Source organism: Xyrauchen texanus, chromosome 34 (genome assembly GCF_025860055.1).
Source record: "Xyrauchen texanus isolate HMW12.3.18 chromosome 34, RBS_HiC_50CHRs, whole genome shotgun sequence".
NCBI lineage: Eukaryota > Metazoa > Chordata > Actinopteri > Cypriniformes > Catostomidae > Xyrauchen > Xyrauchen texanus.
Window position 1 is genome coordinate 15,695,218 of NC_068309.1, and position 15,846 is coordinate 15,711,063.

Here is a 15,846-nt window from a genome sequence, read left to right on the forward strand (position 1 = left end):
GAAGTTGAATCAAGCATCACTGGTAGATGGGAGGAGAATACTCAGGTGGTGCTCCGGCGAAGAAAAAAAATATCATGTAAATTTAATAACAGCTGGATGGAAGAATTTAATTTCATATCTGTAAGCCATATCGAACAATGTCCATGCCTTTTGCAAAGTGCGTTGCTCTGATTTTAATAGCGGACACGTTGGGAAAAATTACGTTAATCAGCACATTAAATCACAGCGGCACAATTTTATGAATTTAGCCTGCCTCTGCCATCCAGCACCACCACCAACCCCCTGCTCAGAGGTAACCCGGATTTTGGTACCCAAATGTTGACAGATGAGTCATATAGATTACTTTTACACTCCGTTTATGTGTTTTATGCAGCTTCAAAGTTTTGGTCACAAATTACAATTATTCTCTGGTCTGATGAAACGAAGATTGAATTGTTTGACCTCAATTCCAAGCATCATGTCTGGAGGAAACCAGACACCGCTCATCACCTGCGCAATACCATCCCAACAGTGAAGCATGGTTGTGTTAGCATCATGCTGTGGGGGTGTTTTTCAGGGGCAAGGACTGGGGTCTGGTCAGGGTTGAAGGAAAGCTAAACGCAGCAAATACAGAGATATCCTTAATGAAAACCTGGTCCAGAGCACTCAGGACCTCAGACTGTGGCGAAGGTTCACCATCCAACTAGGGTTGCCACCTGTCTCATAAAATACAGGTTCGTTCAGTATTTAAAGATAAAATGATCCGTACAATTTTGAATCAATACGGGATACGATTTGTCCCGTATTTAAGCAGATAAGATGGTGTCATGATAAAATCGTTCCAGATTGGCAATTTAACATTGATATAAGTTGGAAAATTTGCCTACTGTGGGTAAGTGACCGTCCGAAATGTCCACACATTGTGCTAAAACATGCTAATACTTTGGAAGGTGTGGTAAGGGACCATCTGAAAAGTCCACAAATGGTGGTAAAACTGTGGAGTTTTTTCTATATAGATGTTCAATAAGATTGTAACGTTCCGGTGTTGTCTGTCCTATGTTCTCTGTTTTCATTTCCCCTTGTGCCCCCATGGACTGCCTAATTGCTCCTTGTACCCCCTTACTCTGTCTTTGTGTGCCTTGTGTCCCCTTTGGTCTGTTAGTTTTTCCTCCCTTCTAGCCCCTCTCACCCTGTACATCTGTTTATTCCTGTTGGTTCTTCCCTCCTGTCTCTTAGGACCGTCTGGAATCCGGTCCTTTTGAGGGGGGATTATGTAACGTTCCGGTGTTGTCTGTCCTATGGTTCTCTGTTTTCACCCATCACGTTTATGTCATGTTTCCTGGTCTGCTCCGTGTTTTCCGTCTCACCTGTCACCGCTCCCATTCCATGTCACGTTTTCCCTGTTGTCCGCCTGTAGTCTCACTGTCCGAGTGTAAAACTACATTTCCCACAATTCCCGGCCCACGTCACTGCCTGCACTCATCCGTGTTTCCACCTGTGTCTCGTTGAGTCTTCATTGTGTTCGTGTATTTAACCGTGTCTGTTTCTCCTTTCCCTGGTCGGTCTTTGTTGTAAGTTGATGCCTGTTTCCCATGCTTCCATCATTGTTACTTCTCCGTTGTTATACCCGTTTATGCCTCCCGTTAACCCTTTGTTTGCCTTTTGTGTTTTGTTTATCTTTTTCCCATCGTGGATGTTTACTTTTGTTCATGTTTGTATTACCCTTGTTGTCTAAATAAAACCTCCGCTGCGACTAGATCCTCATCCTGTGTCTGCCTCTACCCACCTTCAATCGTGACAGAAAGACCGACCGCAAATGGATCTAGCAGCTGTTTTCACCACACTGGCCCATGCAAATTTTCCCGTTTGCGAGTACTCACGGTTCTTCTCCACGGTCGCCATCCACACCGGGTTCGACGACGCTTCCCTGAAGCTCATCTACCGGAGCGGGTTACCATCAGCCCAGTGGTGGGAAGCGCCGGAATTCGGAGAGCCCACTTGGAGGGAGTACGTGAGTCTCACCCTCAGGAAACTCGCACCCGAGGAACCACTCCTCGTGTTTCCGGCTGTCGAGCCTGAGCCCCTGCCTTCCCGGATCGATGAGCCAGCGAAGCCAACTTCTTCCGCCCGGAGAAGGAGGAGAAGGAAAGCCTCCGCACTCCGGCTCACGCCTGCCACGGTCAACGAGCCAGCACCCGCGCCTGCCACGGTCAGCGAGTCAGCGCCTGCCACGGTCAGCGAGCCGGCACCTACGCATATCACGGTGAGCGAGCCAACGCCTACGCACATCACTGTGAGCGAGCCTGTCGCCCCTGAAGTTCCTGAGCCAGCGCCTGTAGCCTCGACCGTCCCTGAGCCAGCGCCTGTAGCCTCGACCGTCCCTGAGCCAGCGCCTGTAGCCTCGACCGTCCCTGAGCCAGCGCCAGCAGCCAGGACCGTCCAACAGCCAGCGCCCCTCGAACCCTCTAGGGCTCTGCTTCCCGAGCCTCCCAGAGCTCTGCCTTTCGAGCTTTCCAGAGCTCTGCCTCTCGAGCTTTCCAGAGCTCTGCCTCTTGAGCTTTCCAGAGCTCTGCCTCTCGAGCTTTCCAGAGCTCTGCCTCTCGAGCTTTCCAGAGCTCTGCCTCTCGAGCTTTCCAGAGCTCTGCCTCTCGAGCTTTCCAGAGCTCCGCCTCTCGAGCTTTCCAGAGCTCCGCCCCTCAAGTCACTCGGGCCTTCCAGGGCTCCGCCCCTCAAGTCACTCGAGCCTTCCAGGCCTCCGCCTCTAGAGCTGCCTACGGCACCACTGCCCTCGGCTCCACCTCCTGAGCCATCCTTGGCTCCGCCTCCTAGGCCTTCCTCAGCACCGTCTCCTGAGCCCCCAGAGCCTCCCTCAGCTTTATCTCCAAGGCCCCTTGGATCAGCCCTAGCCCTTTGGCCTCCTCCCAGGCCCCCTGAACCGGCCCTTGCCTTACGGCCAGCCTCCAGGCCATCTAAACCCGACCCTGCCCGGGCAACACCTCCAAGACCACCGAAACCTGTCCCTGCCCGGTCGATACCTCCCTGGCCTCCTAAACCATTCCCTTTGTGCCCCCGCGGACTGCCTAACTGCCCCTTGTGCTCCCACGGACTGCCTAACTGCCCCTTGTGCCCCCGTGGACTGCCTAATTTCCCCTTGTGCCCCCGTGGACTGCCTAATTTCCCCTTGTGCCCCCATGGACTGCCTAATTGCTCCTTGTACCCCCTTACTCTGTCTTTGTGTGCCTTGTGTCCCCTTTGGTCTGTTAGTTTTTCCTCCCTTCTAGCCCCTCTCGCCCTGTACATCTGTTTATTCCTGTTGGTTCTTCCCTCCTGTCTCTTAGGACCATCTGGAATCCGGTCCTTTTGAGGGGGGATTATGTAACGTTCCGGTGTTGTCTGTCCTATGTTCTCTGTTTTCACCCATCACGTTTATGTCATGTTTCCTGGTCTGCTCCATGTTTTCCGTCTCACCTGTCACCGCTCCCATTCCATGTCACGTTTTCCCTGTTGTCCGCCTGTAGTCTCACTGTCTGAGCGTAAAACTACATTTCCCACAATTCCCGGCCCACGTCACTGCCTGCACTCATCAGTGTTTCCACCTGTGTCTCGTTGAGTCTTCATTGTGTTCGTGTATTTAACCGTGTCTGTTTCTCCTTTCCCTGGTCGGTCTTTGTAAGTTGATGCCTGTTTCCCATGCTTCCATCATTGTTACTTCTCCGTGGTTATACCTGTTTATGCCTCCCGTTAACCCTTTGTTTGCCTTTCGTGTTTTGTTTATCTTTTTCCCATCGTGGATGTTTACTTTTGTTCATGTTTGTATTACCCTTGTTGTCTAAATAAAACCTCCGCTGCGACTAGATCCTCATCCTGTGTCTGCCTCTACCCACCTTCAATCGTGTCAAAGATCATAAAGAACAGGTAAAGGAAAAAAAATTACAAATAAAATAAAATAACTAAAAATTATTAAAAAAATATATATATATATGTACGTATAAACCATCCAAAATATATACATAAGAAAAAGAGGAAAAATTATCGAAATATTTTATAAATATATTTTTAAAACCTAACTGATATTTTTTTCTTATAAGTCATGGGTCAGAAAAGTTCTAATTTTAGCATATAAGAAAGGATATACAATTTTTAATAATAACTCATATTAACATTTATTGCTAAAACTGCAATACTGCAAAACTTGCAATGTATAGTGTCCCTTAAGTAGCAACCCTACTTCCAACAGGACAATAACCATAAGCACACAAAACTCTGAGAATGTCCTTGAGTGACCCAGCCAGAGACTGGACTTCAACCCAAGCGAATATCTCTGGAGAGACCTGAAAATAGTCCACCGACCAAACAGAGAGCTTGAGAGGATCTGCAGAGAAGAATGGCAGAAAATCCCCAAATCCAGGAGTGCAAAGCTTGTAGCATCATACCCAAAAATGACTTCAGGCTGTAATCTTTGTCAAAGGTGCTTCATCTAAGAACTGAGTTAAGGGTCTGAATACTTACGCCAATGTGATATTTAAGTTTTTTTTGTCTTTTTAATAAACTTAAAAGTTATTGCATAGGGGGGTAATTGTAAAGCTTTTTAGCATAAGGCTGCAACATAACAAAATGTGGAGAAAAAAAAAAATGAATGGGTCTGAATAATTTCTGAATGCACTGTAAACGGACAAGTCATCAAATGATCAAATGAAAGCTCTCACTCTCAGGAATGTGACTGTACACTTAATTTGGTTGCCCTAATACCATAGTTCGAAAGATTTTCAAAAGGATCACTAAGTGAAATATGATTTCAAAAACAATATATAGTAATCAAATACGAATGTCTGTTTTATACTCCAATAACTGCTGCTGTAAGTCCCAAATAGCTAAAACGTTTATATCTGCTTTTACCTTAGAAAGTTCTCCAAAACAATGAGCCATTGTTTACTTTTCTGTGAGCTTGCCTGGCTGAATAATCCAATGTTATATCTTAGATATCCAGAACAAAATATGCCATCCAGCAGGATAAGCATGCAAAACAAATAATCAGAAAATGTTTTCAACTACTGATAAAATGTTTTATATCATCGCAAAGGGGAGGATCAGCTGTCTAATGACACCTAGGTTGAGCACAAGGGTGGTACTTGAACTGAAAAAAAGACTGAATGTCTATGGACAAGCACATCTGTGGTGGCTCAAATGTGTTAGAGCACCACCTACATTTCAGATCTGTATATTGTGATAGAATGTGATAGAGAAGAATTTCTTTTTTTGTGTGCTTTCTGCCATCTAGTGGAATAAAATGAGACTGTTCAAAGTGAGGTTGAGTGAACAGAATCAGAATTACACTTTTACAAATTTAGGACCAAGTTTTTTCCCCAAAAATAAGATTCTAAACAATATTATTTATGAATAATTGGAGACTTTAATTTCTTTATTTTTTTGGGTGGCTCTGAAAAATGAGACAATTTTTTTTAGCAGTTTGTCCAGAGTACGTGTAAATGGTGAGCTTTAAAAAATGAGTGTGAAAAATTGCGAGCGTTAGCACAAAAATGCGTAATTTTTTTTATGTTAAAGTTCCCTCTCATATTTATAGTCCACTATAAATAAGCCTCTGTGGTGATATCAAAACCTTCTTCTGTTAGTCTGAGTAGCCTGTACAGCCTAACACAGATAGAAAAATAGTGTGGGGCGGGACTATATATTTGCAGAAGACTGTTCAACTTATCTTAACCCTTAAACTGTGATTATTTTTGCAATTCTGTTTAGTGATGTTAGTGGCTCAGAAATTACACACTTCAGCTTTAAAGATGTCTCATTTCATTATGAGAAATGTGATCAAACCAACACCAAAGGGTTTAAAGTGACTAAATCTAAAACAGTAGGTGGTTTCGTATTAGTGCTTTATTCTGTCTTACCAAAGATTCTTGCAAATTAGTTCATTCTAACCATTAAACATCAGAGATGTCAAACATAAATAAATGCATTTTGTGCCAATCTAAAGCCCTTGACATTCCTAACTAAAATGCGACTTACATCAGTTATATGACTGCTAGAGTCTCTTTTGTCCTCAAAGAGAGAGACTTCTTGTTCTTGTCAGTTCATTAAGAAGAAACAAGTCATGTCAGCTCCTTTTCATCTGCAGCGCAATCAAATTTCTTTCATAAAAAGACAAAAAAAACAAATTCAAAATCAAAACTAGGCTTTCTCAGTTAAAATAAGGTTGATTTTAATTGCCTTGACGCTGTTCGAAGTCATGCTGCTTTTGCTGTTTACGTCAGAATGTGTTTATGAATATAAGAAGGGAGGTGTTGATTATGACAATATTTTCATCATGTAATTAAAACCTTGAAAAACAGGAAGCAATGACTCATATATGATCTCTAATTTGATTTACAAACTATCCACTGAATAAATGCCATAAATGGCACTATATAACAGAGTCATGCTGTGCAACTTTGGTTGAAGCTGCTGTACTAAGAGATAAATCCTAACTGGTCAAATGTTTTCTTGTTTGTTAGGTTAACCTGCATGCCACAGACAGTAGGAGTGTTATGTGTGTGGCTGGTTATCTTAGAGAAAGTAAATAATGTGGGTGAAGCGGTACTTTTGCTAGGACCAAGATTTTACAATAGTCATCAACAGTGACTCAGCACAGCACCATAACTGTTAATTGCACAAAAGTAAATAAAAATGTCCATAAAATCTGACGTTGAAAATATTAACATTGCAATGAACTGCATAGGCCCTACAGGCAAAAAATTATATTAGTGTTAGCAATATTATTACCAAGTGAAAAGTGCATTTGCACCAAAACACTGTAGAATTTGACTGAATGCACCCAAATGGCCATATTGTAAACAATCTCTATTTGATGTAACTGAGAAGCATATGGATTTGAAGGTAATGAAGTTCCCACTGCTAATACACAAGGTTAGTATGATTTTAATTTCCCAAGGCTGAACATTTGAGAAATGCCATTGAGCTTAGACTGACCATGTTCAAATATTTATCCATACAAGTCATTCAATGCAACAATTCTATAGAATTAAAATTAGTTTAAAATGTAATTCCAGTTCAATACAACTCATACCATGTCCTATCTGTTTGTTTACATTGATTGCTACTTAAATTGATGAATGAATTTATGAATTGAGACTGTGTAAGTTTGCTATGCATTGCGTGCATACTAAACATTCTACTGATTGTAACGTTTGTAGCACAGTCAGTGTTGAGAAATGAAGTAGCAGTGACTTTACAAACATTTTCCTGTCTGGTCAAATTTGTCTTACAATTTCCATTTATTATTTAATTTATAAAATATTAATGCTTTCACATCTAAGCAGTGCCTTATTTATCTGATCATGTTTAATTATTTATCCTTGACTGCACTAGAATCTTTTTGGGAACTGAATCAAGCCACAAGCATGATTTATTTTCTTCTTTTTTTTTTAAGGGGCCAATTCTTATTTTTTAAAGCCAGATTCCCTCGTCTGGGATAGGCATAAATTAAAATGAAAATATGGGATATTTTCCATTACTTTGTGGCATTTAGGCAACTGTATATGAAGTAGCCTAAGCTTTACCCAAAGTGACAGGATATCATGATGGAGAGAAATAAAGAGAAATTAAGTCTTCAGAAATTATTATTGACTAATAGCTACATTTATTTTTAGGTTTTTAGCAGAAACATTCTTACTGAAGTCAAGTTTACAATGGAAGTGAATGGGTGCAATCCGTTATCGTTAAACTGCTCACATTTTCAAATGTATAGCCACAAGACGTAAACAATATGCATGTTAATATGATTTTTATTTGATAAAATCACTTACCAACCTTTCTGTGTAAACTTAAAGCCAATTTTACAGCTTTGTTGCCTTGACGATGTACGTTTTTGATGCAGCCATAGTTTGGCAACGCGTCATTAAAACTACAACACCCACTATCCTTTGTTGTTGCGTCATCAACACGTGTCAAGCACTTTAGTCTGAGTGTAAATTTTAAAAGGTATGTAGTCAGTAGTTTATACCAAATTCATAACCCTTAGTTTTTTTTATTAGGCGTTGTTTACGCAGAGGTGTTTTGGACAGAAATATACGAGTAAACGGTTATCTGAATTAATAGCGGATTATTTGTTGGAAATGTACAAACAGACAATAAAGATTCTTGATAGAAAGACTAAAAGCTTCCACCATTGTCATATAATAAAAAAAATATAATCTATTCAATTTAGATAGCTGATTGACAATAATATATATATATATTATACACTGGTGGCCAAAAGTTTGGAATAACGAACAGATTTTGCTCTTATGGAAATAAATTGGTACTTTAATTTACCAAAGTGGCATTCAACTGATCACAATGTATAGCCAGGATATTAATGATGTGTAAATTACTATTACAATTTGTTTTTTTGTTTAAACTACTTCAATGATTTCTCACCCACAAATCATCCACATGCAGCAATGACAGCTTTGCAGATCCTTGGCATTCTAGCTGTCAGTTTGTCCAGATACTCAAGTGATATTTTACCCCACGCTTGCCATAAATATCTTGTCGGGCACTTCTCACGCACCTTACAGTCTAGCTGATCCCACAAAAACTCAATGGGATTAAGATCATAACACTTTTCCAATTATCTGTTTGTTCAATGTCACTCTAAACTTTTCTTTTTGTTTTTCTTTCAAAAGTGGCTTTTTCTTTGCAATTCTTCCCATAAGGCCTGCGCCCCTGAGTCTTCTCTTTACTGTTGTACATGAAACTGGTGTTGAGCGGGTAGAATTCAATGAAGCTGTCAGCTGAGGACATGTGAGGCATCTATTTCTCAAACTAGAGATTCTGATGTATTTATCCTCTTGTTTAGTTGTACATCTGGCCAAACAATCTGTAGCCTTGAATCTTGAGTCCCAAAGGAGTTGATATTTTGAAAAGACTGTGTCCAGTCAGATGTGTTTCTGGAGCCTTATCGTAAAGGTCAATGTCAAATGAGCAAACTTTTTTTGCACAATCAAATTGCTATTACAATATTATACACAGAATAAGGAACTTTGGATCAGTTATACTTTCTCTAGGTAATTGATTCAAGGTATGTACTGCTTGAATGTATCTTTTTAGCAAATAGGTTGGTTTTAATACCAGTTCCTACAATTTGAGTTTTATTTGTTGGGTACATCATTATCATCAGCCACGCTTAACAGACTCTCACGATCTGAATAACTATAGAACTTATAATGAATTAAATTATCTCTGTTCCTGCAGCTTTTTTGTGTCCTTTAGATGTGACTTTTGCTATCACTGCATTTTGATGAAACAGTGGTTACAAAATATAATAACTTAATAATGGTGAATGTCTAGAAATGCATGTTCTATCTCAATTAGTTATTTTTGTTTGCAAATAAATGTATCTTTAATTTTGTACTAGTAAACTCTGTTGATATTGTGCCTTGCTTGCCCTGGTGTATATAATTGAATGCATTGTTGACTAATAAAGCAAAACAAAAAATGTTGTTGATTTCACAACAGTTGCTTTAGACTTAGGAGGGTGATTGCAATTTTCCCCCCTGTGATTTTTAAATCTATTCAAGTATAATTTGTTCTTATCTAAACCTCTGGTCCTTTGAATTCCAATTTCTGTACTTTCAATGTTTTTACTTGTTCTTCTTCTGTTTATCACATTTCTCTCTCTGACATAATTAAGGTGTTATGGAGAAATGGGATTAGATCCTGAAGACTTACTAATATAGAACCCACGCCTGATCTACGCTTGACTCACCGGCTACGGCCAAATAGGATCCTGCGCCAAGGCTGCCGGGCATGATATCAACTCTCTGGCCATGCCAGGTAAAGTCCACTGTCAGCTTTAAACGTTTTGCTAATAAGGTTTCCCAGAATGCCCTTAGGCTCATTTACACAGTAGTTGTAAAGCAGTGTTGATTACAGAGACCAAACTATGTAAGGTTCAAAACTTCTTTGGAGGAGCATTTCTCTTGATTAAACATGCAATGTTTTGACTTTACTGTCCTACAGTATTTTTCAGGTTGCTGATTGGTTTGTCATTTAGTCAGATGGAGCAGTATAGTTCTATGCCGCCATTAATTACAAAAAATATTATTTTGTTCTATAATGTAAACATACCTTATTGTGTTTTTTCTTCTTCTCGGGAAACAAGTAGTGTTGTGGCGTGTTATTCTTTACTTTTATAAATATAATCAACCATGTGGCATGTGCAAATGATACTAGAGTTTTTTTTTAGAACTATTATTACAACTGTTGTTTGCAACCTGGTCTCATAGAATAATGTTACTATACCTAACATTTTTCGAAAAGGTTTTTATATGGCTCATTGTGCGTATCGCTGGACTTTTCTGGTGAGCACTAGAGGCACTACAATAACAATTCATTTATTCACTCTCACACAAATAACAAGTAAAATGGAAGATTAGCAGTTCATAAACACTAACGTTTTGTTCCACACAATGATATCTTATGACATCAAAACACTTTTATAGTACTATAGTGCATGTCTTGTAAATTGATACATTTTTCATTTGCATTACTCAAGCAACTACATGTACAAGCTTTTTTGAGCCCGATGAGATTACGCAGATGTTCAACTGATAAATTGTTGCGCTTGTGATGCAAAGGACCGGGGTATGAGTCCTAAAGAGCACGTTAGTCGAGATGTGAGCTTAAAATGTGTCATATAATCACCACAAATGATGTAGTTGCTTCAGCAATTCAATTTTTCATGTTTTTCACGATACATTTGTTATTGTTATGTTTAGGGCAGGGAGGTGGGTTTTGTTTTTAAAACTCTATAGAGCATCAATTTTAAAAACCCCATCTGTTTGGTAGAAATTTTAACTCTCTTTTAGCGCCACACAGTGGACAATTTACCTCGAACTGCCCGATACGTTTAAAGGTAGCAATCAGTAACGTTTCGCTTGGGTCATCTTGGACTTACAGTGGCACCTAGTGGCTTGGATGCAGCATCATTTAAATTCAATAGTTTTCAGTTGCAGATGCCATTGTAGAAAATGTCTATTCACAGTCTTGATTAATTTAATTCAAGAGCGAAAATGTCCAATAACAGGTCGGTGACTTAGATTAAGCAAGGAGGATTTGACTGTTCATGTGATCTCAACGTGGCAGCCCCCACGAGGGAACCCTCTCTGAGTAGAATAAAGCAGATTTTATATAGTTATTGATATGACTGAATTTTTCATTTCACTTGTGAGTGCTCATGATTTTATATATGTTTAAAAATGACATTTCATTTCTTTAAGAGTAAAATGTTTTTAATGATGAAACAAATTGGAACCATGTTATATCATCTTTGTAATCTATCAATTTTCATAAAACCAGGCTGATTGTTTTATAATTCAAAACCAAACAAACTTCTTTTTGTGAAGAGTTTTGCTTGAAAAATGTGCTAGTGTTATTGTTCTTGAATTGATATGTTGTTTCTAATGCAATGACATACAATTTATTTTTCATACTGTACATTTTTGGCTTAAATACTTTTTAACACGCAATTGTATGTTCTTTAATTAACCATCTTACCACTCAGTAGGAGGCACTAAATTAGCTGTGTTTGTACAGTATGAATGTACATTATTTTGGCAGCAATTTTCACAAATATGAATCTCCAGTGAGGAATAACTGCAATGAATCAGACAGATAGTTTCACAAACCATTGATGCTTTCATCCAACAGCTTATTACATACATTCAGATTGTTCGATTAACATGAACTTTAATTTATTTTCTTGTTACAGTCTTATTTGTTTCCATTGGGATTTTGTCAATGGGTTGTGAGGGTTGAGTTTGGCCCATTTCAATTCAATTCAAATTTATTTATAGAGCACTTTAAAAACTACAGAGGATAACAAAGTGCTGATGTTGCATTTGATGTTGTGAATAGGGGCATGTTTGGGTCACCTTTAGAGCACAATACAAGACCTTGTTACTGCACAAATGGGATAGTTTGATTTGATTTTTGAGCCCATGACTTTCCTTTTTCTGTGACCTTATGCATGCTAACAGTACAATCAATCTTTTACCTTGAATTATCTGTGACGACAGTGCACCTATTGAGTATAGGCCTTCCGCCTTCCATAAGTGTTTGGATTCTGAAACGGCTTTGTAAAAAGCTCCCACTGCATTCTCTCTGTATTTTAAAACTTTTCTTAATCTCTTGAAGAGTAGAAAACCCGAAACTAATGCTAACTAGTGACAGAAATGGTTTAATTGGTGGTATTTTTAGCTGACCTTTAACTGTGATTTATATATATCACATTAGCTACTTAGCCATATTGAGTCATGGGATTATTTTCTTACTTGATTCTCAAATCTTCAGTATACAGTTCTCATAATTTCCTGTATATATATTTTTTCTCACTCTCTGCGATGCACCTCATCATTAATCTCTGCCTGCATCACTTTTGTCTATTGATGGACTACACTCTTGAAATGGAATACATAGACTATCATTTAATTGCCAACAAACCCTTCAACAGCCAACTAACAAAGGACAATGCATCAATGTGAACTTCTGCAGTTAATCCAGGGTGGACTTCAAAGACATTAGTCATTAATCTTAACGTTTTTAAACACTGACTGAACCTTAACGCTTACTTAATGTACAAATTTAAAACCATGACTTGCACTGCACACAAATAACTAATATTGGCATTATATTCGTGATGTTAGTCAGAGGGGAACTGGCCCCACAGTGAGTCTGGATTCTCCCATGGTTTTTTTCTCCATTAACCAACATCTTTTTTAATTAGAGTTTTTGTGTTCCTTGCCACAGTCGCCTTCAGCTTGCTCACAGGGGTTCTAAATACAATTATTATTTCATTTTTATACACATTTTACAATCATATTTAATCAAACTACACAATGATCACTGTAAGACATAACAGATATTACAGTTTCATTTTATTACATTTTTTGAATTCATTATTTCCTGTAAAGCTGCTTTGAAACGATGTGTGTTGTGAAAAGCGCTATATAAATAAAAGTGAATTGACTCTGTCTCTCTCCCTTTCTCTCTATGATAGGCTTGCTCTCCGTGCATTTGTGATTGTGTTTGCTCTCTTGGAGAGAAGCAGGTCAGGACAGGGCCAGATCATTGATGCCAGCATGGTATGATTCTGCACCTTGCCTTAAAATTTGTTCCTGGAAACAAATTATTTTCTTCACTTTGAAATACCAGTAGACAATTTTCCTGGTTCCTACAGACTCTTTTTAATATAATTGTTTTTGGAGCTGGTTATCTGAGAAGTGTGCTACTCTTTTTAAAACTGACAAGTCATTGGAAAACAATGCACTTCCGCTGGCAGGAATTCATTCCATACCATCCAAGTTATCTGAGGCTTGTGTTGTGTATTGATTTTCTCTGCATTAAAAACATTTTTCTTTACCTGCTTTTATTATTCACTGCTTGGATTGAAGCCATTACAAACCTTGTTTGTCTCAACACTGTCATTCAATTTTCTGTCCAGCATGTCGGTAGTTTCTGCAATATGTTTTGCCATAACTGTTTTTCCTTGGTTCTTTCCTTCAAGTGGATTTTACAGAAAATATCTACTTTCATTACCGCAGCTACCTGTGAGTATTATTAGTATTGGTCTTTACCAAGTAGGGGAATATGATACAATAATAATATGACCCACGGATTATTATCTTTCTCTGTGTCCGTTCAGGGTTCCCACAACCATAGAAAACCTGGGAATATCAGGGGATTATTAAATTGTGTTTGCCGGACTGGAAAAGTCAATTTAATAAATACAAACTTTATAATATAGTGAAAATGTATTTGTCTAGTTGTGAGTGGTTCTTGAATATTCATCAGCTAGGCATTGCTATTGTATGGAGTAAAACTTGGGTGTTGGGTAAGTTACACAAAACAATTAATCAACTACAAATTACTAATTACTTTTCAATAAATTACTTAAAAATCGCATTACTAATTATTTTACCTTTAAGTTACTTTCTAAATCACTTTTCCGAGAAAAGTGTTTGGTTTTCCACTCAAATTCAAAATGTCTCTATTTCCTCATTCATTGTCGCACACACTTCAGCAGTCACAGAAACAGACGTGCATATGAATTCATATTTTAAATGTATTATACATATTACTTTAGCATGAGTAATGTGCTTAAGTAATTACTTAAATTGAAAGTCAGTAACTGTAATCTGATTACAAGAATTTTAAATGTAATGATTTAAACTACTTTTTTTTTACTAAATACATTTTATTACAGTAACTAATTACTATGTAATCAGATTCACCCAACACTGCACACAACAAACCAGTTACGTAATTTTTTTATTTTTTGGTAGTTTCACGACTTACTATTTGGCAATGTAACTGCAACATCACATACTTGTGCTTCCATTATTAAAATACCAATTCGTAAGTCATATTTACGTCCTCCAAATGTTCCGAGATAACCCAGAATGCTCCAGTTAGCTAATTTATTTTTACTAATTTGGTCATTCCATGATTCCATACATTACCATTAAAAGACCAATATACAGCATCATCTTTACGTTATCCTAATGTAGTCTCATGACCCGAATTTGCTATTTAAAACATCCTCAGAAGAATTCCTTAGCAAATCGGTCAGAATAAAAAGATGTTTTAGAATCCTTATCTAGAATTCACAAATGACTTAAAAGGTCATGGAAAAGTCAAGGAAATTGGTTCCTTGGTCCATTGGCTCCTTGACCCCTAAATGTTCCTCCAAATCAGTGTAATATTATCACTTTGAATGCAAAAAGACAAATAAATAACTAGCTAGCCACTAATTCATGGTCATTGTCCATTCAAATGTATATATGTGGATTAAAAAAGGAAATGGTGAAGTATTTCACTGCAAAGCTTATCATTAAACCTTGCTAACCTACAAAATATGGAAATTAGGGCCCAGAGGAGTTGGCCGCTCAACCATGAGAAATTTAAATATTAGTCAAATATTTTACAGCTCCTTGAGATGTTCATACTTCTTCGGTCTCTTTTAATATAAATAAATATAATGTGTTGTGATAATTGAAAAAAACATCCATGTGGCTGATAGTAGAATCCTTCAGATTCACATTTTCCTGGTAATGCCATTGATATTCTGTTTTTAGAAATTATTTGCTTGTATTAAGAGCATCTGGCATTTTCTCGTTTTTTTATTGCTTTCTTCAAGTGATTCCATGGTGAGAGAGAGTTTTTGGCTTTGTAAGCCAAAGTCTAAATCAGCTTTGTATCAGCTGGTGGCATGCTAAAGAATCTGATTATAAGCCTATGGTGTTCACATAATTCTGGTTAAAAAAAGCATGCTTCATGTTGATAGAGCTTTAAGTTATTCCAAGCTATTTGGCCATAATGAAGGACCTGGGCAACAAATTGCATTTCATCACTTCTAAATGTATTTTGTTGACCAAGGAGAAGAGTGGATTTTTCTCCCCTTATAGTTTACAATTACCAGATAATTGTCCTCAGATTTGACTAAGGCTGTGTACTTTGCTCAAACAAGCTCTGTGCTAAATCAGTTCTTTATTAAATAAATAGTGGTAAATACCTTTTTAATATGTTACAATCCATTAGTGGAGAAACTCGCACATTAGTAATTCAGCCCTGGAGTGGAGCTGCACTAGTGTGAATGTCATGTATGAGCCAAGCTAATGTGAGTGTGGGCAAGAGCTGTGGTAATGATGATTAGATGTTTGCCTGTTAGGCAGTGAAGATATTCAGATCGCATTCCTGTTAGAGGCACCTTGCCACTCCATGATAAAACCTGTAGTTTGATGCTGACAGTAGCTTTCGGCAACACCATGGTAATTAACCCCCAAGACAGTCAAATAGTGTTTGTGAGATGCTTGC

General features: G+C 38.2%; 1 protein-coding gene across 1 annotated transcript; it reads left to right on the forward strand.

Annotated features, from left to right (window-relative positions):
• The first annotated feature begins 1,489 nt into the window (after positions 1-1,489).
• LOC127628096 (uncharacterized) lies at positions 1,490-4,732 on the forward strand. The gene is made up of 2 exons (XM_052104781.1): positions 1,490-3,894; positions 4,217-4,732. Exon 1 carries the CDS (start codon positions 1,796-1,798, stop codon positions 3,341-3,343), a length of 1,548 nt encoding a protein of 515 aa, XP_051960741.1. The 5' UTR covers positions 1,490-1,795; the 3' UTR covers positions 3,344-3,894; positions 4,217-4,732.
• Positions 4,733-15,846: the final 11,114 nt, after the last annotated feature.

Excerpts from the sequence above, each read along its gene's own strand:
- LOC127628096 (XM_052104781.1), top strand. The coding sequence starts at position 1,796 with ATGGATCTAGCAGCTGTTTTCACCACACTGGCCCATGCAAATTTTCCC.